At 39.5% G+C, this 17,769-nt stretch overlaps 1 protein-coding gene across 1 annotated transcript in view; it reads left to right on the plus strand.

Annotated features, from left to right (window-relative positions):
* Positions 1-17,769, plus strand: part of TNFAIP2 (TNF alpha induced protein 2) — a 101,171-nt gene that overhangs the window by 61,413 nt on the left and 21,989 nt on the right. The window contains exons 8-9 of the mRNA XM_044073585.1: positions 6,824-6,950; positions 7,066-7,188. Of these exons, the coding sequence (XP_043929520.1) occupies positions 6,824-6,950; positions 7,066-7,188 (250 nt within the window). The remainder of the gene's footprint in view (positions 1-6,823; positions 6,951-7,065; positions 7,189-17,769) is intronic.

The raw sequence follows: 17,769 nt of genomic DNA on the forward strand, positions 1-17,769 counted from the left end.
AACCTGGCTTAAACCTACTACAAAGACAATGAATTCACCCCCAGGATATAGTACCTTAAGACTAGACCGCACTAACAAAAGGTGGAGGGTGGCCTCCTGTTTAAATCCCAACTTCAGCTAACTTTAATTAACTCCTTCCCCACACCAGTAAATGCTGAAATGCTATGCACCAAACTCCAAATCAACACAACCAAATCTATAAACATAATATGTTCCTACATCCCCCCAGGCAAGAACATCCACACCCTAGAAAATATCCTTTGCTGGATCTCTAGCACCTTCCCCAGGAAACCATTATCCTAGGTGACTTTAATGTCGACTGGAACTCCTGCATATCCCCAAACCCACCATACACCTTAACCTCTTTAACTTTCACCAAACCATTAACTCTCCTACTAGAATAAACAAATCCACCCACAAACAAACAATCCTAGACTGGATACTTACCAACAACAATCCCCTCTCCTATAATACAGGCATACTCCCGGACAATATTAGTGACCACCTCCTTACCTTTATCACTAAAAAAAAAATGCAACATCCCTAAACAACCTACTTATCGGACCAAATATAATAGAACAGCATTCAATCTGTCATCCTTTCAAACTGAACTCAAACAATATAACTGGTCTACACTAAAATACCTCCCAATAGATGATGCAGTTATGCATTTCAACAATACCTTCTTACAAATTCTAAACCAACATGCACCATCCCGACTAGTTAAAATCAGATCCAAAGCAGCTCCTTGGCTCTCTGCTACTACTAAACAAACTATGAGAATGAGAAACAAATCATGGTCAATATGGAGATCCACTAAAACCCCACTGACCATCAGACCTTCAAACATCTAAGAAACAAAACAAAGAAACTTGTCATCCTAGATAAAAAAACTATAACTTCCAATACCAACAAAACCACAACCAAAACCCAAAAATTCTGGTCAGGAATTAATAAACTTCTCCATCCAGGCAATACCAAAACACCTACCCCAGCTAGCTTAGCACAAGAACAACCTAACATCATAGCCAACACCTTTAACAATTTCTTCTCTCAAACTGTTAACTCACTTGCAAGCTCTATGACTCCACCCTCCAAACTACTCCCATCCCCAGCAATACCTATACGCTAAAACTGGAAACCGTCTCAACTACCTATATACAGAAACTACTGTCTAAACTAAAACCCTGTACACCTTCAGCTGACAAACTTCCTGCTGAATTCCTTCAATTAGCTGCAAAGAAATAGCATACCCAGTATCCATCTTAATAAACAGAACCATAACAGAATCCAAAATTCCATCCTGCTGGAAAATCTCACATCATTCCACTCCACAAAGGTGGAAACTCTAATGAACTATCCAATTTTAGACCTATCGCACGCCTATCGCCTCTATCGAAAATAATGGAACGCTGTATTCACCACCAACTCCTAAACTATCTCTTAAATAACAACTTGCTTGTAGACTCTCAACATGGCTTCAGACCCTACCACAGCACTACTACTGCCCTTCTTTCCTTCTCTGATACCATAAATACAAATCGTAATAATAACCTATTCTCTTCCACTGTTTCTAGACCTCTCAAAGGCATTTGACATGGTTAACCATCAACTTCTCCTTGATACCTTAAAATCTCTTTCGCTGGACTCTCTAGCCTTACAGTGGTTCAATTCCTATTTAACTAATAGGAAACAAGCTGTACTGTGGGACAGCCATCTATCCACTCTACTCCCTGTCACTCTTGGTGTCCCACAAGGATCCATCCTAGGCCCCTACTTTTCTCCACTTTCATCAACAATCTGCCCAACTCCCTACCTACATCCACATGCATCCAATATGCAGATGATTCTACTCTCATCTGCTCAGCCCCTACCCCAGAAGAACTCCACTCCACCACCCAAGCAGTCTTCACTGCAGCAGAAAATTTTTTCAACATATCTGCCTCCTCCTGAATCCCAAAACCAAACTAATACTTTTTACCCCTACCTCTAAATCCACCCCTATCTCTTTCTCTATAACATCCTGTAATGGCACTATCATCCAACCTGACAACTGCACCAAACTCCTAGGCGTCACCATAGATAACCAGCTTAACCGACCATCATATTGATTTAACTATCAAAACTGTTAACAAAAGATTGGTGCCCTTTACAGACTAAAGCCCTATCTCACTGCCTCTTCCCGAGTAGCCCTAGCCCAAACTCACCTTATCTCTACACTAACCTCGCCTCCCCTCCTTTGTCAACTTATCTAAGAGTAATCTTCAGAAACTGAATACTGCCTACCACAGTATAGCCAGATTTGCCACTGGCTCACCCTTCCAAACTCACCACTGTCTAAACTTAAAGAAACTCAACTGGCTTGAACTCCCAAACCTTATACTTCTACAACAACTAGTCATCACCTTCAAAATTCTCCATTACCCTTCCAACATCCCTATACTAAATAATGTCATTACACCTTATAAGAACCTCAAGACACTCAGATCAGCCAACAAACTATTAGTGACTACCTTGAAATCTCATAATAAATCAGGTGATTCCCTATTTGCAAACACTATCGGTTCATACTGGAATAAACTTCCCACTGAACTGACCTCCCTAACATCATGCCACCTTTTCAAAAACAGATAAAAACCACCTACAAATCCACTGGCTCTGCCCTGCTCTAACCCTGACTGAGCATACTACTGTTTATTACTCTGAACAGTCTGCATATTTCTTTCTTTACTCTCCCATTCTTACCTAAACTAACATTCTTAACCCCCTTTCTGGTCCCTCACCCTTTTCCCTTGTCTCACTGCCTATATACCTCACTCTCCTGTTTAACTTTACTTTCTTAACAGTTAACTTGATTAAATACCATTACCCTATCTAAACATACTCTACCCACACTTTTCTTTTCCACTTATCCCTTTCTCCCTTAAGTTTTACTACCAACTTTTCTCCTTACCTTCTAACCTGCTTTCTTTAGCTTGCCTAACTACTAGCTTTCTTTTCACTCTGTGTAATACCATCACTCTCCTCTACCTCTGATCAATGATTAATTTTTACATACCTACACTTCAGATATCCTTTACTCAACTGTATTTTCTTGTGCCTGAATTTATCTCCTCAACCACATAACGTGAACTTTGATCTTAATCTTACTGTAACCTACTTAAGTTAGTTAAGACAATCTGTATTCTGTTGGGACATTTTGATTTGTTTGTGTTTTGTTCTCTGTTAAAAAGTTTGATCTACTTAGTTAAGTAGTCTTCATGTATTGTCGTAGTCTATTAGTGGAGCTTTTCTCCTCGGGCCTCTGCTGAAAATGGACATGTATCCAGCCAGACTAGCCCGGTTAACAAATGTAAAATAAATAAATAAATAAATAAATAAATAAAATATATCCAATGCCCCACAACCACCACTGAATCCCCACCAATGACTCGCCACCCAAAATGGCCGCACTGACATCAATGAATGAAAACCCCTGCCTGCCCTCACAAGAGATGCCTCCACAAATCCTGAACCAACAAAAGCAACTCAATAAAAGATCAATTAATTCATTATTAAAATAGAATACAATAATAGTTATTGTTTCCTTACTCACTTAATTTTGATTAGAAGCTATTAAAGCCACACAAACCATGATGTATAACAAGCTTAACCAAAATAGATTATTCCAGTCAGTGAAATTTTTAAGTACAAAAGCATTATACCATTCCCACTTATGAAATAAATAAGTTGTACCCATATTATGTAGTTTACCAGAGAGTGCCTTCCAATACCCGGTCGACTGGAGAGAAGCGACACAAAGGACTTTGACCAAAAGCCTCTAGGCTTCACAAGCCTCCCGCATGAACTTAAAGTCTCATCTGAAGGATTTTATTCAAATGGGACTGACGTGTGGAATGGACTTCACCCTTATAATAGGTAATTCGCCAACTTTCCTGAATTCACAACAAAACCGAACTGGATACAAACAGATGCAGCATGATGTAGACACAAAGGCATTTCCGGCATCCTCACAATATTTTTTCCCATACTCCTAAGGTCTAACTAGTTCATGTTGTGAGTGCACGATCCTTAAACCTGCCATTTCTATAGGGCTGGTTGCAGACCAGAAAGGCAGCCCACTTACTCCGCAATGATGGCCTTCACTCTGGAAGTGCTCCCCCCAGTGCCTAAAAGCCCGCAAACACAACAAATGCATGAACGAGCCTGTGAGTCCGTTGAGCACAGCCCAGCTACCAGAGGGTATGAAATATGAGCCGATCCACAACCGTCCTTTTAAACCAAAGAACCATACACCCAGTTCACCCCACTGTGCACAGCATCACAAGTTATGAAGAAAATTAAGAAATGGACAATTAAATAAATAAAGAAAAAAGGGGGGGGCAGCCGAGCCAAAATGAAAAGCGGCCTTCCGCTAATCGCTCTACTACTGCAGCCATCAACCAACCAAGTTACTAACCAAAGCCTAACATTAGGATCTTCAGACTGCGGCAACCACCTGCACAGCCCTAACCCTAAATCCTTCAAAATGGACCACCTAGTGATCTAACAATCCACAGACAAGGACACTGTGGTAAACAACAAACCAATACAAGCACCTACCTAAACTTTGATTAACTAACCTTACCTCCTTCTTCACTGCCACAAGACCTACCTGACCACCGCAGCAGTACCTAAGGTAGTCTCGGACCTGAACTTACACTGTAGCAACTTCACACCAAAATGTGATTGCTTACCCAGCTACACTAGACTAAACCTCTTAAGCCCCACCCATCCTTATCTAATTTCCTCCCAACTATCCCTACCTCAACTTAACTCTTTCACCTCCTCACCCACTTAACCCCCCCCCCTTAATATCGACCTAACCGCCCCCCATGAAGATGTCCCAGGGCAACTTGGTTTGTTGCCAAACTTCATGTGTGAATTTCTGTAAGGGTTCTGTAAATGTAATAGTTTTTATGAAGTTGCCCTGTTTGTAAATTTGTAACCTGTATCCAGGCCTTATTCTTATTCTCAAATGCTTTTAGCTTTCATTTTCTTGTTGTAATGATCTGTGATACATACTAATTCTCAGTGTGAAACATAATACAAAATTATATGCACAATCAGCTAAAACATCAGATAGTAGCTCTGATAATTTTTCATTTTCAGGGGCCATTTTAGCAGTCAACTGTACATACAGTAATAGTTGGTGTGAAAATATTATTCAAGCGGTTTAAACATAAATGCATTAGATGTATTGAGTCATTAAGACACCTGTGAGATTTATTTGTTTAAATTATTATTGCCGAAAACATTTCTTGATATAACAAATTTGTTGCCATTTCTCACAAATTACACATGCAACACTATTGTACGGTCATCTTTATAGGGGTGGTTTATAATGAACCAATAATTTCTTCTAGAGTAGAAACAACATGTCTAACACTGTCACTTTGAGATATGATAATGTGAGGACACGTTCCTAGATGTCTTTTAACAGCAGCCACGCTAGTTGTTAATAACCAGAGAGCACAGAATAATGCAAATACAGAAATACTAGATATGCATACAGACGTGTGGTTAAAACTGGTTTGTTAATTAGGAAAGATTGGTTCATTGCAGTATTTAATAAAATTACTTTAGATGAAGTAGTTGACATAGCAGAAGCTGATTTGTCTCTGCACACTCAAAAATTCCAGTACATCTTGGTTGCTTGGTGGCACCATGCTGAATGCCTGCATTAAATAAAAAGAGTTAAAAGAAGCAGTAAGGTCTACAACAAGCTTTCAGTTTTATAATATAACTGGCATGGATTTGTGTTTATGTATTTCATTTGCAAAGTTTTCTACTGGTTGATGATTTAATGTGTGTGTATATTTATTTACATATGAGGGTAGTAGTAATGCTGGACATTACTAATAAAGCTCACATTGAACTGGAGCACTGTGAGACAGCTGCAATAATCAGAACAGCAGTAAATCTACAGCCTCTGAACTTCGGTGAATTATGATAATGTCGTGGAAACTATGGCTTGGCTGAAGCTGCACTGTCTGGAAAATAAACTAATGGCAGGCAATGTTTAAATTAAATCATGAGTGTGTTCTGCAGATGTTTGGCATGCATTTTCTCTTTCAGCCCTATCTGATTCTGGACTTTCCCAGTACAGTGTTATTAAACTTGTACTATAGTGTGTTATGAAACTTGTACTATAGTGTGTTATGAAACTTGTACTATAGTGTGTTATGAAACTTGTACTATAGTGTGTTATTAAACTTGTACTATATGCATTGCACTCCGCCTGTGATGCACTAAATGCAACCAGTTTCAGACACCCAAGCATCAGTGATAAAATGTGGTTACTTTACCGTAATTTCTTCCATGACCTGCTGAAGTACCCCCTACTCCCACTCACGCACAGTATGATAACTGATAATTCCTATATAATTCAAAGACAATGCAGAAAGCTTAAAAAAGGAACATGCCTGCAAACTATGGGAAGTTCTTTAAATCTGCTTAGTTATCATACAATTATGAATATATGCAGATTCCTGCCTTACATGAGCAGAGTAACACTTTCTTATTAGTATGTCTTTTGTTGCCATAGGGTGTACTTAATGATTAATTTAAAATGCATTTAGAAGTAATACATTTATTTAATTAGTGCAATGATAAAAGTATCAGTAGACTGGATTAAAGTGCCACACAGCTTCTGAAATGTATGCTTTGTTTTGTTTTTACTCAATGCATGTTTTTCATATAATTTCATTACGTGCAAAAGCTGTTTGAAAACTGTTTATGACCATTAATGTCTATTTTTATTTAACAATGGTATGTTTTATAGGAAATACCTTGAGCAATGCAGTGCAGATTCTAACATGGAAGACAAAAGAATATCTTTGAAGATTCTAAACAATATTGAAGAAAATGGACTAAAACTGTTGGAGTCACTATTATCTCAGAAACTGAAGGTACATTTAAAATAACTGATCAGTAAAAGAAAATACTGCATTAGTTCCAGAGGCTATGACTGTTCATTTTTTTTTTGTAGTAAAATGACTTAGTAAATGTATTTTCTTTCCACAGCAACATTACAAAAAACTTGTAAAAGACAAGTGGCTTCATGGGTCTGAATCAATGGATAATATACTTACAAGTACGGATGATTACCTTCTGGACATAAAAGGGCTAAAAGAGTCTTACTTTCAGGTAATGCAAAATATTTGAGTAAGTGATTGTCTGCTAACAGTTGTAACAGGGTAACTAAACTGACCTGTTAATGACCCTTTCCAGCCATTACCAAAACCATATGGCAAGAGTAATTGCAATGTATATCAACATTATAGATTAGCCAATCAGCCCACATGATATGGGGATAGGCAGAAACTGAAGTAACCAGACGACTCCCTAATGGATGCAGGAAAACATGTGTACTCCATGTGGATAGTGACTGGTGATCAAAACTGAACTCATTGACCATAGGCCAGAAAATCTTGGATGTGGGCTGAAATGACAAAGGCAGGAATACAACATTAATTTACATCAAAACACAATTCTCTAACTGTGTAAAATATGTTAAGACAACTAACTAATTCCATTAATGCAAAACAGATTGGCGCCTTGCGTTCACATACCCTGTTACTTAAATACGCTAATTCAGTGATCACACAATTGTTGTCAAAAGGCAAATACTAGAATAATGAAAAAATTGTTCCCAGTTCCCATTTACAGGATTATGCCACACACAACAATGTAATCAGAATTCATAAAAATAAATAAATACATGAAAGTCCCTGCCCTTTCCGTCTTTTCAAAGAGAAAGTAGTTAAATAAGGATAAATCACAAATATCAAATAGAACTTAAGCACATTCTCACTCTCTCTGATTTATACATGTATGTGTATATATATATATATATATATATATATATATATATATATATATATATAGTTATATATACACACACACAGTATAGCTATGTATATGGTTTACAATCACATAGTTGATCACACTGTGTGCGGTCAATGTATGTGTGTAGATCAGGTAGCAGAACCACTAGTGCGAGTACTATATTGTCGAACCTTACAATAGCGAACAGCCGCTATAGCAAGATTTGACAGTGTAGTGCAGATTGCACTAGAGTGGGGATTGGGAAATATACCCTTACCTCAGTGTAGTGTAATCTCGGAGTTTGTATATATAAGTAAGGGGGTGTGTGGGGGGAGTGCAGCGGCTATGAGCATTTCAGTGAAGTTGAAATGTTCGACATTCGACTTCACTGAAATGCTCAGTTCGGCATTTACTGTGGTCGGTGTTGTGATTTCTGAACATTTTCCTTGGATATCTGCACTTTCAGCCACAGTAGTATCGAACATGTGATAGTAAACCCATGCATATATATATTTATTATTTGTGCAGAACTGGTAGCTAATGATACCACATATACTGAGCCTGCGGACATAGCTAACCTGTTGGCGGACAGGTTCTCTGAAAGCTTCACTTGCCTGTCCCTAACATACATACCTTATGACATCCCTGCCACCTGTTCCCTACCTTGTATCTCTAAAGAGTAGGTCCTTAGTGCCCTCTCTAAGGCCAGCAACACAGCATCTATGGGACTTGATAACATCCTAGGCTGCATCCTACATGGGCTCCCAACAAGAATTAGCAACACCACTGGGTACTTTTTTCAGTCATAGGCTAAGCACCAGCTTTGTCCCAGCTGAAAGGAAAATGGCCCCTGTTATTTCTTTGCACAATGGTGGTGCTTCCACTGACCCCAGGAACTATAGACCTGTTAACCTGACTAGCCTTATCTGCAAGGCCATGGAGCAAATTATCGTGGACCTTATTAGCAAAGACATAGGTAATCTAGAAACACTTGACCCTACTCAGTTTGGATTTGTCAAAGGGAAATCATGCCTGTTAAACCTGGTGGATTTCTTCGAGACAGTCACCAAGGCCCTGGATGAGGGGAAATCTGTGCATACAGCCTACCTACACTTAGCCAAGGCATTTGACACTATTCTCCACTCAGGTATCATTGACAAACTCAACCAGCTAGGTATCAACCCTTATATCATTAGATGGGTCGCTAACTGGCTCACTGATATAACCCATATAATCAAAATAGGGGAAATCCACCTCCAACAGCAGAACTGTAACCAGTGACACTCCATAGGGATTAGTCCTGGGACTTCTACTGTTTGTAATCTATATCTCCGAAGTACAAGCATAAACTGAAGGTCTGTAGCTGATGACTGCAAACTGGGACTGGCCATAAAATCTCCAAATGATGTCAACATCCTATAAGAGGGTCTTACACAAAAATTATTGCTACCAAAGTCATGGCCTTAGCCCTCAATGCAAAAAATTGTATTATCATTCCTTTTGGCAAAAGCAGTGTTCCTGCTAACTACCACATCAATAGCAACATCTTAAGTACGAACTTAGTGACGAGAGACCTGGGCACTCAGGTTGACAGCAACCTCACTATATCTCCACAGTGGTAAGAAGGGCATTCTATATTGCTCAACCAATAAGTAAGGGCATTGCCTACAGGAAAAAAAGGAGTTATAACCTTGCTGTACTCTTCCCTCATCAGGCCAATAATGGAGTGCAATGTCCCTTTTGGTATGTACCATTACAAGCACCTGCAGCAATTGGAGTGACCATAAAAGTTCCTCACAAGGAAAATTCTAGGTCTTTTCAGCATCTGATCTATGTGGATCTTCTGAAATTACTGTCACTTTATTCTTGTTCATACAGACTACTCAGAGATGATCTCTGCTTTGAGTACAAGGCACTCTCTGATCCTGCTTTATTGGAAATGCTGCATCTCCATAAGTCAAATGGTACACAGGTTACTTGCTCTAAAAACCTTAACATGGTATGTGACACTAATAGAACCTGCCGGAGGGACATATTTGTCTCCCAGAGGTTACCACACCTTTGGAACAGACTCCCACTTCAGGTCGGAGCACCTGATTGGACCTCTTCTAATGCAATCTGGACAATTGGATGAGTAACCATAAATTTACCCCAGGAGTTCCACCCCTCTTGGACAGGGGCAATAGGTGCTGATCATGGAAATAAGGATAGAACTTGGCTAGGCTTGTAAGGGTCCTAGGGCCATTAGCCTAGTAACTTTCTATGATCCTATATGATTATGGAATTCCATCTTTCAGGATGATTATGAAAAAGTGTTTTGTTAAACATGCCTCTCCATTACAAAAGCCTGACATGGTTAATGCATCAGAGATAGGGGCACATTTCATACACAGATGAGGAGCATTACACATGTGCATGTCAGTAGGTTTCATAGAAATTAATCTAAAATTATCTCATTTGCATACTAAATGTGTAAATGACCCTGAACATACTCCAGTGAGCAGCAATTTACCATGAAAATACAGAGTTGTGAGGGGGTGGGAAAAAAGGAATATGTACTGTCATACATTTTAAAAGGAGGTACAATTATTGTCTTCATAGCCGGCCTTAGGCATAGGCCAACTAGTCAGTTGCCTAGGGTGCCGCTCTAGCAGAGGTGCTTTTCCAGTATTTATTTGGTGTAGGTAGACCAGAATGGGGAACCAGGTGGTGTGGGAGAGCACTGTGGAGCCCTTTTGTCTAGGGGACCAGTTGATCTAAGGCTGCTCCTGATTGTCTTTACTTAAAGAAACTTCTTTCATTTCATTTTAGTGCTTCTGCATACACAGAAATATCACAGAAGGGGTCATTGAGTGAAATGCTTCATTTTGATGTCAGTGTATTCACAGACATACTACTAAATGGATCACTAGAAGAAATGTTTAATTTTGGAGTTAGTAAAGTGCTTGTGCATACATAGAATTGTAAAGGGGTCATTGAGGGAAATGATTCACTTTGGTGTCAGTGAAGTACTTGGGCATACATGGGCAAACTGCTCAAGGGGTCACTTGAAAAAAATGTTCCATTTTAGTGCTTGTGTATACTTGGTGAAACTACTGAAAGGATCACTGGGGAAATGTTTTAACTTGCTGTTAGTGCATATTTCAACATACTATTGACGGGATCACTGGGGGAAATGTTTTAACTTGCTGTTAGTGCATATTTCAACATACTATTGAAGGGATCACTGGGGGAAATGTTTTAACTTGCTGTTAGTGCATATTTCAACATACTATTGAAGGGATTGCTGTGGGAATGCTTCATTTTGGTGTTTTGTATATTTGGACATACTACTGAAGGGATTGCTGGTGGGAATGCTTCATTTTGGTGTTTTTGTATACTTGGACATACTATTGAAGGGATTGCTGTGGGAATGCTTCACTTTGCTGTTTGTGTATACTTGGACATACTACTGAAGGAATTGCTGGTGGGAATGCTTCATTTTGGTGCTTGTGTATACATGGACATACTACTGAAGGAATTGCTGGTGGGAATGCTTCATTTTGGTGTTTTTGCATAAGGGATTGCTGGTGGGAATACTTCATTTTGGTGTTTGTGTATACCTGGACATACTACTGAAGGAATTGCTGGTGGGAATGCTTCACTTTGCTGTTTGTGTATACTTGGACATACTACTGAAGGAATTGCTGGTGGGAATGCTTCATTTTGGTGCTTGTGTATACATGGACATATTACTGAAGGATTACTGGTGGGAATGCTTCATTTTGCTGTTTGTGCATACCTGGACATACTACTGAAGGGATTGCTGGTGGGAAAGCTTCATTTTGGTGCTTGTGTATACTAGGACATACTACAGAAGGGATTGCTGGTGGGAATGCTTCATTTTAGTGCTTGTGTATACTTGGACAGTAGTCTCTCATGGATTCCTCTGTCTTTTCTCACTGTCAGCAGTGTTTTGTTACCACCGCCAATAACTCAAGTAGCCTCTTTGTTCAACAGTAACTGTTTTTTTTTTTTGCTTAAAATGATCTATTTTTATACTGTGCTACTTGTTTTTGCCTCATCAGTGCATATATCATCAGCTCTGCCTTCTTTCACATTTACTGCTGATATTTTTCTTTCTAAGGGTTTATGTCTACACCTGTGTTTTGGGGTGATGGGGGCAGAATATTGCTAATGCATTTCTGAGCATCTTCCTTTGGTTGGTTTAATCACATGCCAATGAAACCTATAAATTTGCGTCCCAGATGCTAAATGCCCCTAACAGACAGGCACGAACCAAAACGCCAGTACACGCCAGCATTATTCCAGTCATTATCAAAGACAAATTTACAGTGCTTTTCTAATTACTCAGCCATTCACTAAATGCCACAATGCAAAGCACCTTGAACATACTTCTACAAATAAGTAAACTGAAGCAGAGAAACAGGCATTAGTCAGTTGCAAATGGTGACTCTAAGATTGCTGCAATGGAGAAAGAGGGAGATAGATATGTTGATGTTGCACGCATCCTAAAGGATAATGTTTAATATTAGTCATGAGACTTATAGCTTTGCCTAGCTAGATGGTTGCACTGCTTTCATTTCTGATTTGTTTCTACCGTCTACTTAGAATTCTTGATACAATGGACAATATTTCTCTGCTACAAGCCTAATATACTAGCTATTATGAACACTTTTGTAAGATCTAGAATCGTTTACAGGAAAATACTGTCCTATTTTTAATATATTTTACATAGGTAAGCATCATAGGGGGATCAGTAGTATGATCACTATTGACAAAGAGTATATAGGCATATACTCTTGCCTATGTAGTTCACATTCTCAACAGGTAGGATGAATTTTCTCCACTTAATATATATATATATATATATATATATATATATATATATATATATATATATATATATACAGTGCATCAAAAAACTTACCTAGCTTGTCAGTGTACTCCATCAAACTCCACAAAATTATACTTTATGCTGTAGTCGCTAACCTAGTATTATGGATGGTCAGTTTATCTCCATTTCTCCTACCTCTCCTACCGATTGACATGGGTATCCTGAAGCAGTGTAGCAACTGCCTCATGTACACTGACAACCATCAACTCCTAAATCACCCAAGTACAATTTGTGAGAAATGCATCCACACTAAGAATCTGGAATCCTTGCTCTCTCGTGCACAGAACAGTAACACTGAGCAGTCAGCTCACATACTACACATCCCACACAAACTATGCACTCAACACGTAAACCATCATACGCAGAGGTACTCACCAGAACCCTAACTAAACACCAGCGACCTTCCAAACACAAACATGCTACACCTAATTACGGCACATGCAGCACTCAATACACATAAAAAACAAGCACTAGTTTGTTTGTTTGTGTCTTTCAGCTTTATTCCGGTTAGAGGTCGCCACAGCGGAACTCCGGTCCGCTAATGATTGGTAGTGGATTTTTACGTACCGGGTTACCAGCCCTGACGCACAATCTTCAACAAAGGCATGCCCCATTCACGTATGCCTCCACACAGAATACGCTCTAGCTGAGAATCAAATGGGACAATGTCTTGCTATGAGGCGACAACGCTACCGCAGCACCACCACCACAGTTAAAAACACAAGCACTAGTGTCTCTCCAAATACATCCGTAAGGCAAAGCACATCTAAATCAAATTTTTTAGTCATAGGTGACTCCATTGTGAGACACACAGATATCCCACTCACTGGGCTGGACAAGAAGAAGGTTAGGGTCAGCTGTCTATTGGGTGCCAGGATCCATCAGATCACACATGCACTCAAGTCTCTCAACAACAAGTACCATAATGACTCCATCATGTGAATGACTTGAGGCATACCTCACCGAGCTATATGAAAAGAGACATAATTGAGCTGTATAGATATATGTCCCAGGCAGGTATGTCCCTAGCCTTGAGCAGCATTCTACCCTCACCAAGGATAATACCATAATATAAACAAAATATGATGGACTTCTAAAATTGGCTTAGTTTCTAGTGTCATTCTAAGGGGGTCCAGTTCCTGTCAGCCTGGGATGACATGGTTGATGGACCAAACTGCTGTGCCATGGATGGTGTTCACCTGTCACCTCTAGGCTTTTGCTTACTGGCTAAGACACTTGCCTCCCCCATAGTGTCTTTTTTAGGCAAGGTCTCAATAACAAAATTTCTGACATCAAAATATCACTCTCAAATAAATTACAGGTTATGCTGCTAAATGCTATGAATTTAACTCACAAACTGCACTCCCTGGAAGCACTCCTCACTGGAGGATGTTGACATCTCTGCAGTCACAGAAACTTGGCTCATGGCTGCAGAGAATACATGGCCTTGCACAGCTATAGTGCCTTCCACACTTTGAGATGTTAGAATAACATGTGAGAACCAAAGGAGGAGGAGTACCTATCTTCAAAGATAAATACACCTCTAGACTAGTTAGATACGAAAAATCCATGGAGTTACTCCAATGTTAGCTAACTGTGGGTAGGACCACCCTTCAAGTCATCATTAGATACAGGTCCCCTTCAATGAAACAAGATACCCACTCTACTTATTTAAACCTACTTGAGTCAATCACATTATAGCCAAACACTCTAATCATGGGTGATTTTAACTGTCCCTCCATTGACTGGAAAAGTTATAGGAGTACCAACATGCTTGCACAAAAGTTCCTGGACTTTAATACTAATGCCATGGAACAAATAGTATGCAACCCCACAAGGGTCTCAAATAATCTTGACCTGCTCCTCACCAACATGGGTAACCTTTGCACCACCACAAGAAGAGGGCCCTCACTAGTTAAATCTGATCACAAATCAGTCATATTTGAAGTAGCTATAACACCTGAACCCCTCTTAGGTGAAATCAAGTGAAAAAATTTCACCAAAGCTAATTTTACCCTCCTAACGGATGGCATAAATAATTTCCAAGCTCATATTCCCACAGCTGGCATTGACTAATATAATAAGGTACACACAAATGCCCTGTACAAACACTTATTCAAATGTATTGACAAAGCTGTACCTGATGGGATCAAAATAAGATCCTCAGGAAAAAACAAGCCTCCCTGGTGGACACCTAGCATTAATAAGTTATATAACAAGAGGAAAACTTTGTTGTCCAAGAATAAAAATGAGAGATCTCAGCACTGAAAGAATACCTCCGCTGCATGAACAAACAAATAAGACAGCTTATAAAATCCCCCAAGGGTAACATAAAAAAATTTAGCAACCATAGCTAAGGATAACTATAAGGCATTCTTTAGCTATATCCGTAACCCAAAAGGTAGGACCCAGATGTGTGCTGAACTAGGTGTGGATGGCATCACACATATATTGATCCTGTGAAAATAGATAACCTATTAGCTGACAGGTTTGATGAAAATTTCACATCCCTGTCCCCTCCAAACATTCCATAAAGCATTCCCTGTACATTGCCCTATTAAAGAGCAAGTCATTAATGCTCTCTCCAAGGCCAAAAACACAGCCTCTGTGGGACCAGACTGCATCCCAGGTTGTATTTTAAATGAGTTAGCAACCACATTAGGTACTGTCTTGAAACACAGCCTGAGTAGTGGTTTTGTCTTGGCTGAATGGAAAACAGCAGCCGTCATCCACCATCATAAAGCGGGTACAGCAACAGACCCTGGGAACTATAGACCCATAAGCTTAACCAGCCTTATCTGTAATGCCATGAAATGAAGAGTATAGGTGATCTGCACACCCTTGATCTGACACAATTAGGCTTTGTCAAAGGCAGGTCATTCCTGTTAAACCTGGTGGATTTCTTTGAAAATGTTACCAGAGCCATAGATGAAGGAGTCATAACATCCCTGTACTCGACCCTCATCAGGCCAATAACTGAGTGCAATGCACCCTTTGGTATGTACCTTACCAGGTACCTGCAGCAACCCGCAGAGATTTCTAACTAAGAAAATTCAGGATCTCCAGCACATGTCATACATTGAGTGGCTAGAGTCACTGTCAGTGTACTCAGTAATGTACAGACAACTCAGAGGAGACCTGTGCCTGGCCTACAAAGTAAATGCAGATCAAAACCCAGTGGAAATTCTGCACATCCACAAGTCAAATGGGACAAGAGTCACCTGCTCCAGGGGCCTTAACCTGGCCTACAGCTTAAATAGGACCTGCTGGAGAGACAAATATCTCTCTCAGAGGCTGTCACTTCTCTGGAATAGGCTACCAATTCACATCAAAGTCCCTCTGTGAACCAGTTTAAACATAGCCTGGATGACTGGATGGAAAACTATAAATTCCTGCCGGGGTTTTCACCTATGACACTTCTAGATATGGGCAGTTGTTGCTAAGATCTCAGATTCAGGCAAGATCCTTTATATTGGGTTTCCCTAATATTATACTGGGTACACACAACTAGGCTTAAAAAGACATTCAGGTTAGTAGCCCAGTAACTATGTATGAACCTGTATTCAGCATTACAAATGATGTGAAGATTAAAGGACATTTTGACATTGATTAAAATCTACAGATGACCCATCAAATGGGACTTTGGCATGTTGCAGCTAATAATGCTACCTATCAGAGCAGAAAAAACAAATCTGCCACAGTACAGACACTTAACAGGATGCATCTACCTGCATTCGCCCATATTGCATCAGCTGACAATATGGGAAAACATCCCTGACTGTCTGTCTACATTTGTTTTTTGGCATCTTTGCTGGATGGCAAAAACACATAAACAATTCTCTTGAAACTTCAGGAGATTTGAGGTCAGTACAGTCAACATCATGCTAAGTAATCTGCTATGGATTCCTGTATCCCTTCATGTCTGCTGTTGAAAATTTCAACTCCACTTTTGTAGTAGTCCTCAACAACTAGACACCTCCAACATGACATCAAGGTCCTTATGGATCACATATGAGAATAGCATCACAGTTTCTAAAAAAGGACAGAGTTACATCAGTACTGGTCGCTCCCTTTTAATCACTATATAGTGAACAGGAAATGCACATCATCATCTTAATAAAATGCAAGAGACAACTATATAGTAAGCGACAAAAGGTATAAAAGAAACAATCCAACACAGTTCTCTTCAGCAGTTGATCAAGAGATTCCAAAGCTTTCCCCTACTGAGTTCTTCTGATATAGGTGAATAATCCAGACTCTATCTTGGCAGTATTATATCTATGCACATATTCACCACATCGATTACACTATTAAAATTCTGGACCACATCTTGTCCTTATGTCCTCTATGGGACACCACAAATGGGAAACCACAAATTTGTCCCAGGGGTTCCACCGGTGTCCCTCATTGACAGGGGAGAAAAGTGCTGAGTGAGATTTCTTTTCGGGGATAAACTCTTGGCTAGGCTTGTAAGGGCCCCAGGGCCATTAGTCTAGTAACCTCCTATGATCTTATACAGACAGTCCTGAAACCACTGAAATTAGTCTTGTCAAAAGAGCAAAAAAATAAACTCTTGATGAAGTTTGGCTTTTGCTGCACTGCTCCTGATTTCATACAACACCAGTTTATAAATATGGCTACTCTACTTCCCATCTTCTTTCTCTGTTCTGATGAACCACTACATATCTGAACAACATTTCAAAGACTTTTGAAGCCAGTGGTAATTATTCTTTTAACTAAATATGGTCACTCAATTCCAGTTGTTAGCTACTGACTTATTGCTCTTCTTTTTCTAACTTCTAAAGCGCTGTAAAAGTGTACCCTCCCATGTTCTTTATTATAGGAACGTAGACAACTTACTGTCTCACTATCAGTATATACCGCATGCTGACAATGGTAGTGGTACATCTTTGCTCAACATTATGTAAGGCATGCACTGGTTTTATGATCAGAAATCAATGTTTAGCCTGCAGTTACTGAATGCTTTTAACAGTATATAAAAT

The sequence above is a fragment of the Protopterus annectens genome, chromosome 6.part0, assembly GCF_019279795.1.
Source record: "Protopterus annectens isolate FY-2018-M chromosome 6.part0, PAN1.0, whole genome shotgun sequence".
Classification (NCBI taxonomy): domain Eukaryota; kingdom Metazoa; phylum Chordata; order Ceratodontiformes; family Protopteridae; genus Protopterus; species Protopterus annectens.